General features: G+C 44.8%; 1 protein-coding gene across 4 annotated transcripts in view; it reads right to left on the bottom strand.

The window, feature by feature from the left end:
* The window catches only part of LOC138473324 (deleted in malignant brain tumors 1 protein-like), a 633,955-nt gene that overhangs the window by 352,779 nt on the left and 266,896 nt on the right, over nucleotides 1–14,280 (bottom strand). For all 4 annotated transcript variants that reach the window (XM_069611990.1, XM_069611993.1, XM_069611992.1 and 1 more), the window contains one exon: nucleotides 13,144–13,458. In XM_069611990.1, coding sequence (XP_069468091.1) covers nucleotides 13,144–13,458 — 315 coding nt within the window. The remainder of the gene's footprint in view (nucleotides 1–13,143; nucleotides 13,459–14,280) is intronic.

The raw sequence follows: 14,280 nt of genomic DNA, 5'->3' as shown, positions 1-14,280 counted from the left end.
CCACGGAGAGTTTAAGACAGAGATGACTGAGCAGGGAACTGAGCGAGCTGGGCACTACATCCCTGGGGGAGTTTAAGAAGGAGGTGTGTGGGCAGGGCACTATATTACTGAATGAGCTGGGCACTATCCCAGGGAGAGTTTAAGAAGGAGGTGAGTGGGAAGGGCACTATATCACTGAGTGAGCTGTGCACTATATCCCAGGGGGTCATTAAGAAGGAGGTGTGTGAGCAGGGCACTTTATTCCTGAGTGAGCCTGACACTACATCCCAGATGGAGTTTAAGAAGGGGGTATGACAGTAGAGCACTATATCACAGAGTGAGCTGGGCACCTTATCCCAGGGGGAGTTTAAGAGGGAGGTGTGACCTGGTCACTACGTCATTGAGTGAGCTGGGCACCATATCCCGGGGGGGGGAGGGTTAAGACAGAGGTGTGTGCAAGGCAATATATCACTGAGTGAGCAGGGAACTATATCTCAGGGAGAGTTTAAGAGGGATGGGTGAGCAGTACACTATATCATTTGGTGAGCTGGGCACTATATCACAGAGGCAGTTTAGGGAGGACGTGTGTCAGCAGGGCACTATATCACTGAGTGGACTTGGCACTATATCCCATGGGGAGTTTAAAAAGGAGGTGTGTGAACAGTTCACTATATCCCTGTGTGAGTTGGTCACTATGTCCCAAGGGTAGTTTAAGAAGGAGGTGTGTAAACAGGGGATTATATCACTGAGTGAGCTGGGCATTGTATCCCAGTGGGAGTTTAAGAAAGAGGTATGTGAGCAGGGCACTATATCACATAGTGAGCGGGGTACTATATCCCAGAGGGAGCTTCAGAGGGAGGTGTGTGAGCAGGGCACTTTATCACTGTGTGAGCTGGGCACTATAACCCAGAGGGATCTTATGAAGGAGGTGTGTGAGCAGGGCACTTTATCACTGAGTGAGCTGGGCAATGTATCCCAGTCAGATTTTAAGATTTCAAGAAGGAGATGTGTGAACAGGGCACTATATCACTGAGTGAGCTCGGCACTATATCCCTGGGGGAGTTTAAGACAGAGGTGGGTAAGCAGAGAACTGAGTGAGCTGGGCACTATATCCCTGGGGGAGTTTTAGAAGGAGGAAAGTGAGCAGGGCACTTTATCACTGTGTGAGCTAGGTATTATATCCCAGAGGGAGCGTAAGAAGGAGGTGTGTGAGCAGGGCACATTATCACTGAGTGAGCTGGGCACTATATCCCAGTCAGAGCTTAAGACGGAGGTGTGTGGGCAGGGCAATACATCACTGAGTGAGCTGGGTACTATATCCCAGAGAGAGCTTCAGAAGGAGGTGTGTGAGCAGGGCACTATATCATTGAGTGAGCTGGTTACTATATCTCAGCGGGAGCTTCAGAAGGAGGTGTGTGAGCAGGGCACTTTATAACTGTTTGAGCTGGGTACTATACCCTAGAGGGAGCTTAAGAAGGAGGTGTGTGAGCAGGGCACTTTATCACTGAGTGAGCTGGGCACTAAATCCCAGTAAGAGTTTAAGAAGGAGATATGTGAGCAGGGCACTATATCCCTGGGTGAGCTGGGCACCATAGCCCTGTGGGAGTTTAAGGTGGAGGTGAGAGAACAGAGAACTGAGTGAACTAGGCACTATATTCCAGGGGATTTTAAGAAGGAGGAAGGTGAGCAGGGCACTAAATCACTGAGTGAGTTGGGAACTATATCCCAGTGGCAGTTTAAGAAGGAGTTGGGTGACCGGGCACTAAATCAGTGAGTATGGTGGGTACTATTTCTATGGGGATTTAAGAAGGAGGTAAGTGAGCATGGCATTATAACTCCGGGGAGTTCAAGGGTGTGGTTGAAAGACAGTTATGGGAGGAGGTGGTTAAACGTGAAGAGGTAGCTGAAGATATTTTGGAGGTGGATAGTAGAGTTAAGAAGAAAGATTGTCAGAGAAGGTGGGTGAGTTCAAGGAGGAGCAAAGCACGGTGTTAGAGGAGGTTGGAAATATTAGGAAGTTCTGGGAAGGTTGTTGGGGCAGCAGGAGGAATGTGGTGAAGCTACAGAGGAGATAGGTGAAGATGAAGAGAAAGAAAGAGGTGGCGTTGAGAAGGCGCACCCGAAGAGTCCCGGTGAGTCCCGCTTTGCCCGGACGTATCGACCTTTCTGGTTAACGAAGTGTGCTTTCCTTTCTGCAGAGGACTGCACTACAGAGGACTACTGCTCCCACAAGGCAATCTGAGTCAAGAAGTGGGCATGTGTATAAAATAGTGCATGCGCGCGCACCGAGTCCCGCTTTGCCGCTTCGCCGCGGCGTATGCGGCTCCTGGGGCTCCGGGGGTGCTCTATTTTGGTGCTCTTGTTTCCCTGTGTGCTAATTTAGCATGTAAATTTGCACAATTAGAGCGGCTAGCACAAAGAATCTGTTTGGAAACAAGAGGAAATCCTCTGGTGGTATCATGACATCGAAAGGCATCTACCGTCTTACAACAGCGATGCCCGTGAATATTCGGCAGCGAATCATGTCAGAGTCTCAGCAATTATATGAAGATCAACAGTTAAGGCGGCTGCGAATACATGTTCAACCCCAATTCTGCGAACACCCCGATCTAAAACCAAAATGTACAATAAGAAAAAAGGGGTAGTTCCAGACAATAGTGATATTGGGTATTATAGTGAGCTGGGTATTACATCCCAGAGGGAGCTTTAGAGGGAGGTGTGTGAGCAGGGCACTTTATCACAGAGTGAGCTGGGCACTATATCCCAGTCAGATTTTAAGATTTTAAGAAGGAGATGTGTGAACAGGGCACTATATCACTGAGTGAGATGGGCACTATATGCCAGGGGGAGTTTGAGAAGGAGGGATAGGAGCAGGGCACTATATCCCTGAGTGAGCTGGGCACTATATCCCTGGGGAAAATGAACAATAAGAAAAAAGGGGTAGTTCCAGACAATAGTGATTTTCACAAATATGGATTTGGTATTGCCAGAGCGAGTGTGTCGGTTGCTAAAAACACCACAACAGCTCCTCTACCACCGTCTACTAATGGCTCCGGCGACACAAACTCCAACGCAGGAACATGTAGTCATGTTCCACTCCCCTCCAAGGACAGAACACAGGTTGAAGTAGTCTCTAAACCTGATGGAATTAACAGCTCTCTCACAGATAGCATGATTTTACGTAACGCACTCTCGGGAGCGCCGTCCCATGCAATTCCTAACTTACCCAATCCTAGCCAAGAGGCTGTGATTGAACTGGACTCTACAAACTCTTGTTTCTCGGCCGGAGTGGAGGATTCTAATCTTTCACAATCCCCTGACATGTTTCGGCAATCTGGCTGTAACATCTCAGCTATACAAGTGTCCTATATTGCCCCTACACCTCGGAGAGCCAATGGAAGAACACAAATCTCGATAAAAAACTCTGACCCTTTGGAAACCTTGCAATTGACCCTAGAGGTAATGAATATCGCACTAATGGCTCTCGCTAAGTTATTTGAATCTGTTGACAGTACTCTCAAAGATTTTACAGAAAATGTTAACACTATGAGACATGATCAATTAACTATGGCCATAGCCTTTGATCATCTACAGAATAGTCTTCACGAGAAATTTTACAATGTAATCAAATTATCCAAAGATTGTACCCAAGCTCTGGCCAAGAAACAAAAGGACTCTCTGAAAAATACTAAAGCTCATGCTGATGTTGACACACAAACACCTAAAAGCCTGTGGTCCTAAAAACATCTGTGCCTTATGTAAAAGGAATAATAATGGAAAAACTTGTAGCACCAGTCCCGTTGCCTCCTTCACATGCCACACAACATCTGAGTCACCTTGAAAAACCTATGAGCGGCCCTCATGACCTGAAGTCTATATACCCGGTTTTTGATGTAAGAGCTACCAATACACCGATCCCAAAGAAAACAAACCCTAAAAAAGCTCAAGCCCAAAAAAAACGAAAAATATGAAAACTGCCAAATTAGCTGCAACCTCCTCAACAAAACAATTTATTAACAATTTGACACGGGCAAATAGCAGAGCTCTTGTTGTATCTAATAACATAACAAAAAAATATGCAGCGCTAGTGAACCTGAATAAAACTAAGTATCTTGAGTCTATTGAATCCCCTAGAGTGATTGCTGATCACCCCCCACTAGATGAATTGATCAAATTAGCTACAAGCCAGCAGAACCCCCAATCAATTCTCTCTCAAAGTCTCTCTCTCCCCTCCCAAATAGCCTCTGCTGGTAACATTTCCAAAGAACATATTGAGCCTTTCAAGAATTCCACAGATGCTAGAACAGCATAAGGCGTGAAATTGACCTGTACTTAGAACAGCGCAAATTTAGACCTCCCTCCTTTCCCATTATAACAAATGGGCCTGCTAAATGTACCACTGTATCTTCAATTCCAGCCACGCCATTAGTGATCTCTAACGAGAAGAAGAGCCTTCCATCCAAAAGAGTATCATTTGCAGAATCAGAGCCCCTGTCGTCAGAGTGTGGCTCTCACATGAATATTAAGCATGACAACCACTCCCAACGTGATCTTCAAGAAATTAGGGACTCTATTGCTCGCTTGTGGCAGATGAATGCGAGTCAAGGTCTAACGTCTCAAACAAGCACATACACAGAAACTAAATCACAAAGCCCTCAAATTATGTATCGACAGGATTCTGTCACTTCGCCTGTGACTTCTCAAAGGCGATCCTCATTTTCTACCAAAAAGACAACTCCCAAGGTAGAAACAAGACCCTCCCTGCTGCTCTCATGTCGACCTGAAATGACTCCTGTTTACATCATGAATCGTCAGAGTATCTTAAAAAAAAATTCTGATACCTTTGAGCTGAAATCTTTATATATAAATATTTGGGGATGATGTTTAATAATCTGAAATCGGACAAATTGGTTGAAACAGCCATATTAGCAAAATTTACCATGCTAACATCTCAAGCAAAAATAATTCTAGCTAAATTCTGTAAGTTTACATGTATCCCGATTATGTTCTTTTATCAACAAAAAGTTTTACCTGTGATTACTAACGGGATGGAATCTGTGCTGCCTATAACGCAACTATTTTGGAATCAAATAGAGGCAACATTTTGGAAATCCATATTCAATCTACCAAAAAGCACTCCTACCATGCTATTAAGGTTTGAATTGGGGCTTTTGTCCATACATTCTCAAGTCACCTGGAAAATGTGCACTTTGTTTAGTCTTTTGGGTGTGTCTAACCAAAACAGTTTAGCCATTTTAGCAAATCATCTATTGACTTCAAACCAAATATTTCCATCAAATTGGCGTAATCATGTGTTGAATGCTCTTGTCAATGCAGAAATCTCAATTGATCTATTGCTGACAAATCCATCTAGAGCTAAAATCAAACTATATCAGTATGACTGGATATCCACCCAAGAGAAATGCATGAAGTTAAAAGATTTTGACAGGAATCTCTTTGGTCACAAGAGATTACGCACAATGGCTGATTATGTTTGTTTGTTTTATTATTTGTAATGCGCGAGCATACCCGGGGGTATCAGAGCAAAGCCTTTACAAGAATTTTCTAAACTTGGTTACAGTACAAAGAATATACATAATGCAAGAATAAAATACACCAATGTTATGTACAAAACAGTAGTAGGCCAACAGGCCAGTATGTACAGGTAAACGGGAGGCACACGTGTTACAAATTGTGCAGGTAGCGCTGTACACTTCATAGACTTAGTGGGTCTCCAATTTCAGCCAGGAGACTACCAGGGAGCGGAAGTTCAGATAGGGCATGTCTACTCTAAGGTTGGGAGGCATGGAGTTCCACAACATGGCAGCTCTTACCGGGAAGCTGTTGCCTCCTTATCGTGGACAATTTGTAGTGGGGGCCAGATAAACAGTTTTTGTATGCAGTTCTAGTGGGTTTTAGTGAGGAGTGTCGGTGGAATCTGTTGATCAGGTATGTCGGGCGGCATTGTTGAGAGACTTATGTGTGAGTGATGCCGTTTTTAGGAGAATTATATCTCTAATGGATAGCCAATTGTTCTGTTGGCTCAGTCCTGTAATGTGCTCCCTTCTGGAGATGGCCAAAGCTGCTCTGAGGGCATTGTTCTGAAGGGTTTGCAATTTACTGGTAGTAGTCTTGGTGGATCCTAGGTAAAGGGCATTGCAATAGTCGAGGCGCGACAGAATAAGAGCTCTGGCGAGTGTCAGGCAGCTAGAGTCCGATAGGAATGGTTTGGCTGTGCGGATTAATTTGCAAGTATAAGCAGTGGAGGATGCAAGGGAGCTCACTTGTTTTTTGAGAGAGAAATTGGCATCTAGATAGAATCCCAATGTTTTGACCTCCTGTCCGACTTTGATGTTATTTCCGTCAATCACGAAGGAATTGAAGGCCGGGCCGAGTTTCTTTATGCTAAGTGTCGTACCTAGAATGATGAGTTCTGTTTTATCATCATTCAGGGATAGTCCATGAGTGGCCATCCATGCCTGGATGATGATATACACCCTATTTACCAAGGCCAAATCCTTTCCATAATCTCCATTAAGCGGAAGGAGGATCTGAGTATCATCTGCATAGTTAGTGTAGGTGATACCGAGATGATCCAAATCATCGAAAAGGGGCTTGGTAAATATGTTGTATAGTGTGGGGGAGACACAGGATCCCTGCAGAACGCCGCAGGTGATGGGTATGGGGTCTGCTGCAGCCGTCGGAGAAAAGACCCTCATGGTCCTACCGTTAAGGAAGGATGTAATCCAGGTGATGGCCTCCGATGAGAAGTGAGCTGAAGTGTAGAGGTGTGAGCATAGGATAGAGTGATCGACCAGGTCGAAAGCTGCAGATAAGTCAAGGAGAAGGAGTAAGGTGACTTGGCCATTGTCTCTGAGCGAGTCGATCTGGGTTTTCAAGTCAATGAGAGCGGTTTCGGTCCCGTGTTGGGGACGGAACCCAGATTGTCTGGAACCTAAGAGGTTGTGTTCTTCCAAGTACTTCTGTATTTGTACATAGGCAACCTTGTCCAAAATTCTTAGTAAAAAGGGAACGGTCGTTATGGGTCGGTAATTTGTGGGTATGGCTGGGTCGAGAGTGGTTTTTTTCAGTAATGGGAGTACCCAGGATTGTTTTAGGTTGGTGGGGATGGATCCGGTAGTGAAGGAGGCATTGATCAATTTTGTGATGAAAGGGGAGAGGTCGCGGGCAGCATCTTTGATGAGCTGTGCAGGGCACATATCTCCCTGGCAACTGGACGGTTTCAAATATAAGATGATTTTTTCAACTTCCAATATGTTGACTTTAGAAAACTGGAAGCTGGCTAGATCAGTAGGCATGGTCTTATTAGGATTTATTGAGTTGCAGGAGTCATTCAAGGAGGCTCTTTTAGCAGAGATTGTATTTTGAAGAGTCACAATCTTATTTGCTGGAGCATTTTGAATTTCTGAGCACGAGCGTTTATCTTTAGTGCAGGTGTCAGGGGGTGCTATGGGGGTTTCTACTTCCTTGAGGATTGAAAAGAGTTCTTTCATGTTGGATTTAGCTTGGGATATGCGGGAGTCGAATGATGTTCGTTTGGCCAGGTAGATTTCTTTTTTGTATAATGCAGCTAATTTGGAAAGCTTGAGTTTGTTTGCGTCTGAGGGGGATTTTTTCTAGATGGCCTCGCAGTTTCTTTTTTGCTGCCTTAGGTTTTTAAGGAAAGGTGTATACCATTTATTGAGGTGAGTTTTCGGTTTACTGGATCTGAGTTTTAAGGGGGCGATGCGGTCCAGTGAGGTGGCCATAATCTTGTTATATTCTTCAACCAGCGACTCAGGGTCCAGGTTGTCTGGCAGTGTGTTGAGAGTGGGGAGTAGATTCGGGATAAGTCTTTCTGCTGTCATGTTTTTCTTGTTTCTAGTAAGGGTGGGTGGGACCTTGATGGTAGGCGGGGGTGGAGGTCTGTCGGTGGAAAGCAAGCATGATATCACGTGGTGGTCAGTCCAGGCTAGAGGTGAGATGTTTGTGATATTTGCTGAGCAGTTGTGGTCGGCCACCCAGTCAAGTGTTCTACCTTTCGAGTGTGTTGGTAGCATGCATCTTTGCGTAAAGCCTAATTCAATGAGGGTGTTGGCTATGGTGCTAGCGGGAGGGTCTTCCGGGTCATTGTAGCCCAAGTTGAGGTCTCCTAAGGTTAGTACTTGAGTGGAACTTTTAAGGTTGCTAGATAGGATAGAGTTGAGGTCTTCGTCGAAGGTACCAATGGGGCCTGGAGGGTGGTAGATCAGATAGATGTTAAGGGTTTGGGTGTTAGTAAGTGGTAATTTGACTGCTAGTATTTCACAGGAAGGGGCAACTATAGGAGTAGCTAGTCTCATGGTGAGACTGCACTTATGGATGATGGCGACACCACCTCCTCTTGAGTTGGGGCGGTCTTGTCTCAAGATAGTATAGTTATCTGGGACTGCCAGCATGAGCATAGGGCCTGCTGCTGGGTGTAGCCAGGTCTCGGTGATGGCGAGGAAATCAAGGTCTTCAGTAAGTATTAGGTCTGTAATTTCTGTTGCATGGGCTACCAAGGATCTGGCGTTGATCAAAGCTCCCTTGATTTTAGAATTAACTAAGTTCTTGGGAGTAGTGGTTAGCTTTTTTGAGGTGGTAGTATGGCGCTTGTCCTGTGTGAGTTCAGGAGTACCCTGGTTGAGGGGGTTGTGAGAGGGTGTGGAGTAGAATTTTTGTAGTGGGTTACTAGTTTGTGTGGAGGGATTAGGTCAGAGTGGCAACGTTCTAGAGTTTTGTTTGGTGAGCGATGAGAGGCCCAGGGGCTCATGAATTTTGGCTAGCCTAGCTCTAAGTCCTAGGTTCCTTTCTGTGGTGATGCGAGGGTGACTGGAGGGTGGCAGGTCGTTAAAGTCTAGGTCTGGTACTTGATTATTGAGTCTAGATAGAACTGGCATGTTGGGTAGCTGTGGAGCCATCTTGGTTGGTGATGTAGTATTGAGGCTAATCAGGATATAGGCCAGCAGGTGGGTGGTGAATAGACAAATGCTAGGTGGTGGCTTCGAGATATGGTAGTTAGATTGAGCTGCAGGGTAAGCAATTGGAATCAAGTGGAGCAGTTTGCAGCAATGCGTGGGAAATCACCTAGGTTTGAGATAGGGCAGTTTGGCAAGAGTGCACAGGTGAGCGCCTAAATTCGAAATGTGGCAATTTGGCAAAGATGCATGAATAGACACCTAAATTCGAAAAGAGGCAATTTGGCAGAAATACATGAATAGACACCCAAATTCGAAAAGAGGTAATTTGGCAGAGATGCATGAATAAGCATCTAGATTCGAGATGAGGCAATTTTGCAGAAATACATGAATAGACACCTAAATTCGAAAAGAGGCAATTTGGCAGAAATACATGAATAAACACCTAAATTCGAAAAGAGGCAATTTGGCAGAAATACATGAATAGACACCTAAATTCGAAAAGAGGCAATTTGGCAGAAATACATGAATAGACACCTAAATCCGAAAAGAGGCAATTTGGCAGAGATGCATGAATAAGCACCTAGATTCGAGATGAGGCAATTCTGCAGAAATACATGAATAGACACCTAAATTCGAAAAGAGGCAATTTGGCAGAGATGCATGAATAAGCACCTAAATTCGAAAAGAGGCAATTTGGCAGAAATACATGAATAGACACCTAAATTCGAAAAGAGGCAATTTGGCAGAGATGCATGAATAAGCACCTAGATTCGAGATGAGGCAATTTTGCAGAAATACATGAATAGACACCTAAATTCGATAAGAGGCAATTTGGCAGAAATACATGAATAAACACCTAACTTCGAAAAGAGGCAATTTGGCAGAAATACATGAATAGACACCTGAATTCGAAAAGAGGCAATTTGGCAGAAATACATGAATAGACACCTAAATCCGAAAAGAGGCAATTTGGCAGAAATACATGAATAGACACCTAAATTCGAAAAGAGGCAATTTGGCAGAGATGCATGAATAAGCACCTAGATTCGAGATGAGGCAATTTTGCAGAAATACATGAATAGACACCTAAATTCGAAAAGAGGCAATTTGGCAGAAATACATGAATAGACACCTAAATTCGAAAAGAGGCAATTTGGCAGAGATGCATGAATAAGCATCTAGATTCGAGATGAGGCAATTTTGCAGAAATACATGAATAGACACCTAAATTCGAAAAGAGGCAATTTGGCAGAAATACATGAATAAACACCTAAATTCGAAAAGAGGCAATTTGGCAGAAATACATGAATAGACACCTAAATTCGGAAAGAGGCAATTTGGCAGAAATACATGAATAGACAACTAAATCCGAAAAGAGGTAATTTGGCAGAGATGCATGAATAAGCACCTAGATTCGAGATGAGGCAATTCTGCAGAAATACATGAATAGACACCTAAATTTGAAAAGAGGCAATTTGGCAGAGATGCATGAATAAGCACCTAAATTCGAAAAGAGGCAATTTGGCAGAAATACATGAATAGACACCTAAATCCGAAAAGAGGCAATTTGGCAGAGATGCATGAATAAGCACCTAAATTCGAAATGAGGCAATTTGGCAAAGATGCATGAATAGACACCTAAATTCGAAATGAGGCAATTTGGCAGAAATACATGAATAGACACCTAAATCCGAAAAGAGGCAATTTGGCAGAGATGCATGAATAAGCACCTAAATTCGAAAAGAGGCAATTTGGCAGAAATACATGAATAGACACCTAAATCCGAAAAGAGGCAATTTGGCAGAGATGCATGAATAAGCACCTAAATTCGAAATGATACAATTTGGCAAAGATGCATGAATAGACACCTAAATTCGAAAAGAGGCAATTTGGCAGAAATACATGAATAGACACCTAAATCCGAAAAGAGGCAATTTGGCAGAGATGCATGAATAAGCACCTAAATTCGAAATGAGGCAGTTTGCAACAAATGCATGGATAAGCACCTACATTCGAGTGAGGAAGTTTGTCTAGCGTGCGTGGTTATGCCATTAGAAGTTAAGTAAATTTCAGGCAGACTGCTTTAAGTCAGTAACATAAAGCCACTTAGCAGGTGAGGTTAGGTAAAGCACAGGATGTTCAAACAATATTTCAGGTGCAAGACTGTGCAGCGCAGATTTGCAGGCAGTCTAAGTGTGAGTTCAGATGTGCTGACAGCGGAGTCCAAGCCTGCATGTTGTTGTGGCGTGGGCAGTGTCAAAGCGTTCATTGGGCGGGAAATGATATAGCGTTTATGCCTAAGGTGAGATGTGGCACCAAAGCATTGAAGGATATGGGAGACACAGTAAAAGAGAGGAGTTGGCCCAAAGCATGTGCGGCGAAAGTACAGGGTACGGGTAAGAATGCAAGGGTTACCTTGATAAGGATGCGAAGGGAGATGGCCAGAGTGTCTGGCCAACGGCCGTACGGCAGACAGGCACAGACAGGCCCTTAGTCGTGGCCCTTGGATATCGCGGCTTCCACCTGACGGTCGTGGCTGTGGCCGAATGTAGATGAAGTCGATCAATCAGTGGAATGTCCATCCTCTGCCCTTAGACAGAAAATTCTGAGATTCCGGCTAAACTTATGGCCGGTAAATGAGATTTTGTTTAGAAGAGGCATAGTGAAAAAAGATCTAATGTACTGTCGATTTTGTAAGGATGTATTTTACACAGAAACTCTTCGCCATATTGTTACACAATGTGAGGCCTTTGTGCTAACCTGCTCAAAATTGGCCAAATTTATGAAATATAAACTCAATACAAGATCTGCTAATGAAATTTGGGCTGAAATCTTTAGCACAAAAAAATTCTGTTAGAATTGCAACCATTTACATGCTTGATTCTGCATTTCCGTATGAACGAAAAGGTCATCTAACTGTCAAGTGGAAATGTAATCCTGTTGCTGCTGTGACTTTTCACTATTGAGATTTAAGCTTGCTCATTATGCATTATAGATGTAAAGAATGTTAAAAGATCGATTGCACTGTATTCATGATGATGTTTTCTTTTTAAATATATCTGTAAAGTTGATTTTCAACTAAACCAAATAAAAAAGAAATAAATAAATAAAAGAAGGGAATGTTGGCAAATTCAAGGAGACGGCGGCACAGCACCAGGAGGTGGAAAGCGAGGAAACTATAGTAGGAATGTGGAGTTGAGAAAGAGGTGATTAAAGAACATGGGGAAGTGGTTGATCAGGACCAGGAGGTGAGCAGAAGGTGATAGACAGAGAGGAGACTGAGGAGCAGGTTGATTGACTTGAGGTAGTGAGAGGTAGATTGCATAGGGACAGTTGAAGACCAGAGATGTTGGGCGGATTAGATTAGGGGTGAAAGCCTGCCCAGCAGGGGTTAAGCCCACGGTGGCAGGGGGTATGAGCTTGTAGTATGGTGACAAGGAGGGCAAGTCTGAACTAATTGGAAGTTCCCATTTAGCAGGGCAAGGAACCCTTCAGTTGGGCTTGGGATCCACCCCACACTCCCTGCACTCTTGCGAGCCACAGACCTCCATTCCTGGGACCTGAGAGGCGCATCTACTAGACAGCCGGGCCATGGAAGAAGATGAAGAGCAGATCCCTGCCTTAAAGAGGCTATTCAGAGGAGCCCCTCTAGTTAGAGAGCATGTCCTGAACTTGGGGTTACGCATATGCCGTTACTTTAGTGTTAGGGCAACCTGTGGGACACAGAAGGACACTTTTACCCAAGCTCTGTTTTATTTTACCTACATGGCCCTAATAGCTAGTTTAAACTTAAGCCCTCATGTGTGTCTAGTCTTGTGTCCATCCAGTCCGAGGCCAGCTTTGTGTTAGTGAGAGTAGGAAATATGTGGTTGTGATATGGTGTGCTTAGCTCAGTGGTGGGTAATTGTGGGCCCCTTGAGGTTGGGTTATGATGGCAACTCAGCTCAGTGTCAATGATTGTGGTCTCATGAGGTACAGAAACGGTGGATGCTGAGCTTGATGTCAAGGAACGTGAACCAGTGTGGAAATGAGAGGGGTTAATGTGCTAACGTGGTAGTGCGGAGAAGGTGGTGGCAGATGTAGAGGAACTAACCAATTACCATCTGGGGTGAATGCAAGTATAGACATGTTCTATTGGCTCAATGTTCTCAGGCTGTCCCTATCTCAAGGATTGGAATTTGCTTTTTGAGAACCTTCATCACATGAGAGAACGAGCACTCACCGGAGCAGACGACCCCCGCATCCTCAAGATGAACACAGTTATGTCTAGTCAACCCGGAGTGGGAGCACTCAGACAAGGAGGACTCCGAGCCTCTGCATGCGACTTCGTCCAGGATGATGCTTCCATTGCCTTGACCGAACTGCGCCATTATCGGAGCAGAAACCGCCACTCCGCAGCCGAGCTGTCTGCACACCACCTGTGCATCGTTGAGGTCCCAGCCATCGTCACACACCGTCCCCCAGGAGGAATTGTACCAGACCTCAACGCGGCCCTCACAGCGACTGGCACCATTCTGGAGACGGGCGGGTAAATACACTGCAAGAACATCAAGGAAAGAAGACATTACCTTCACACAGAACAGTCTAGATTGCCCCAAAAACCTTTCACAATAGTCACTATCAACAAACATTGAGCAGCGCATCTGAGAAGGTCTTGGACGTTAGTGGCATGGACATGTGGCAGATGGTGCAGAAGCCCTTCCCAGACACACTGTGATTGGAACTTTATACCATATACTTGATGTGTCTCCAGGCTACAGGCTACATGCTCAGAGCACGCAGCCTGCACGAAGCCCGGCGGCCATCTTTATGTGACATCTTGTATTTGAGAATGTCATTGTGGCAGGGGCCAGGTTAGGTTATTTTAGAACACATTAACGAAGCCCTTGTCTTCACACTATGACATCTCATTCTTCTGGGGCTCCTCAATGCTCGCTTTGTCTCCTCATCTCTTGACTTTAAACATGTATCCCCTGGTTCAGGCTCAACAGAAGTGGGACCTTGAGTGCTCGCTGCATGCAGAAGACTCCCAGATCCTGCTCGACACCCATGGGGGTATCATGGTGGAAAACTTTTTTCGGGCAGAGTCGCGATGGAGGCAGGACATCGACCTGCAAGTAATGGAAACCAACAAAATTCTGCCCCTGGGCTTCCCCGCCCCTCTACCTTTTCCATGGTGGTCTAACCCGGGGGCTCTGCCGTCTTATGTGGAGGTGGCCAGGAATCTGGGGGTTCAGAGTTCGTTTGTTCCGCAAGTGGATGAAGTAGCGAAAAGTGCAGACTCTCTCTTCATGAACAGCAGTCCATGCAAGCACCTATTGGATACCGACCACTTGAACTTTTTAGTTCAGTCAGGCCA

This window comes from Ambystoma mexicanum, chromosome 8, assembly GCF_040938575.1.
Source record: "Ambystoma mexicanum isolate Mex_15411 chromosome 8, UKY_AmexF1_1, whole genome shotgun sequence".
In the NCBI taxonomy this organism is placed as follows: Eukaryota; Metazoa; Chordata; class Amphibia; order Caudata; family Ambystomatidae; genus Ambystoma; species Ambystoma mexicanum.
Note: the sequence above shows the minus strand (reverse complement) of the source record. Positions and strands in the feature narration are given on the sequence as shown.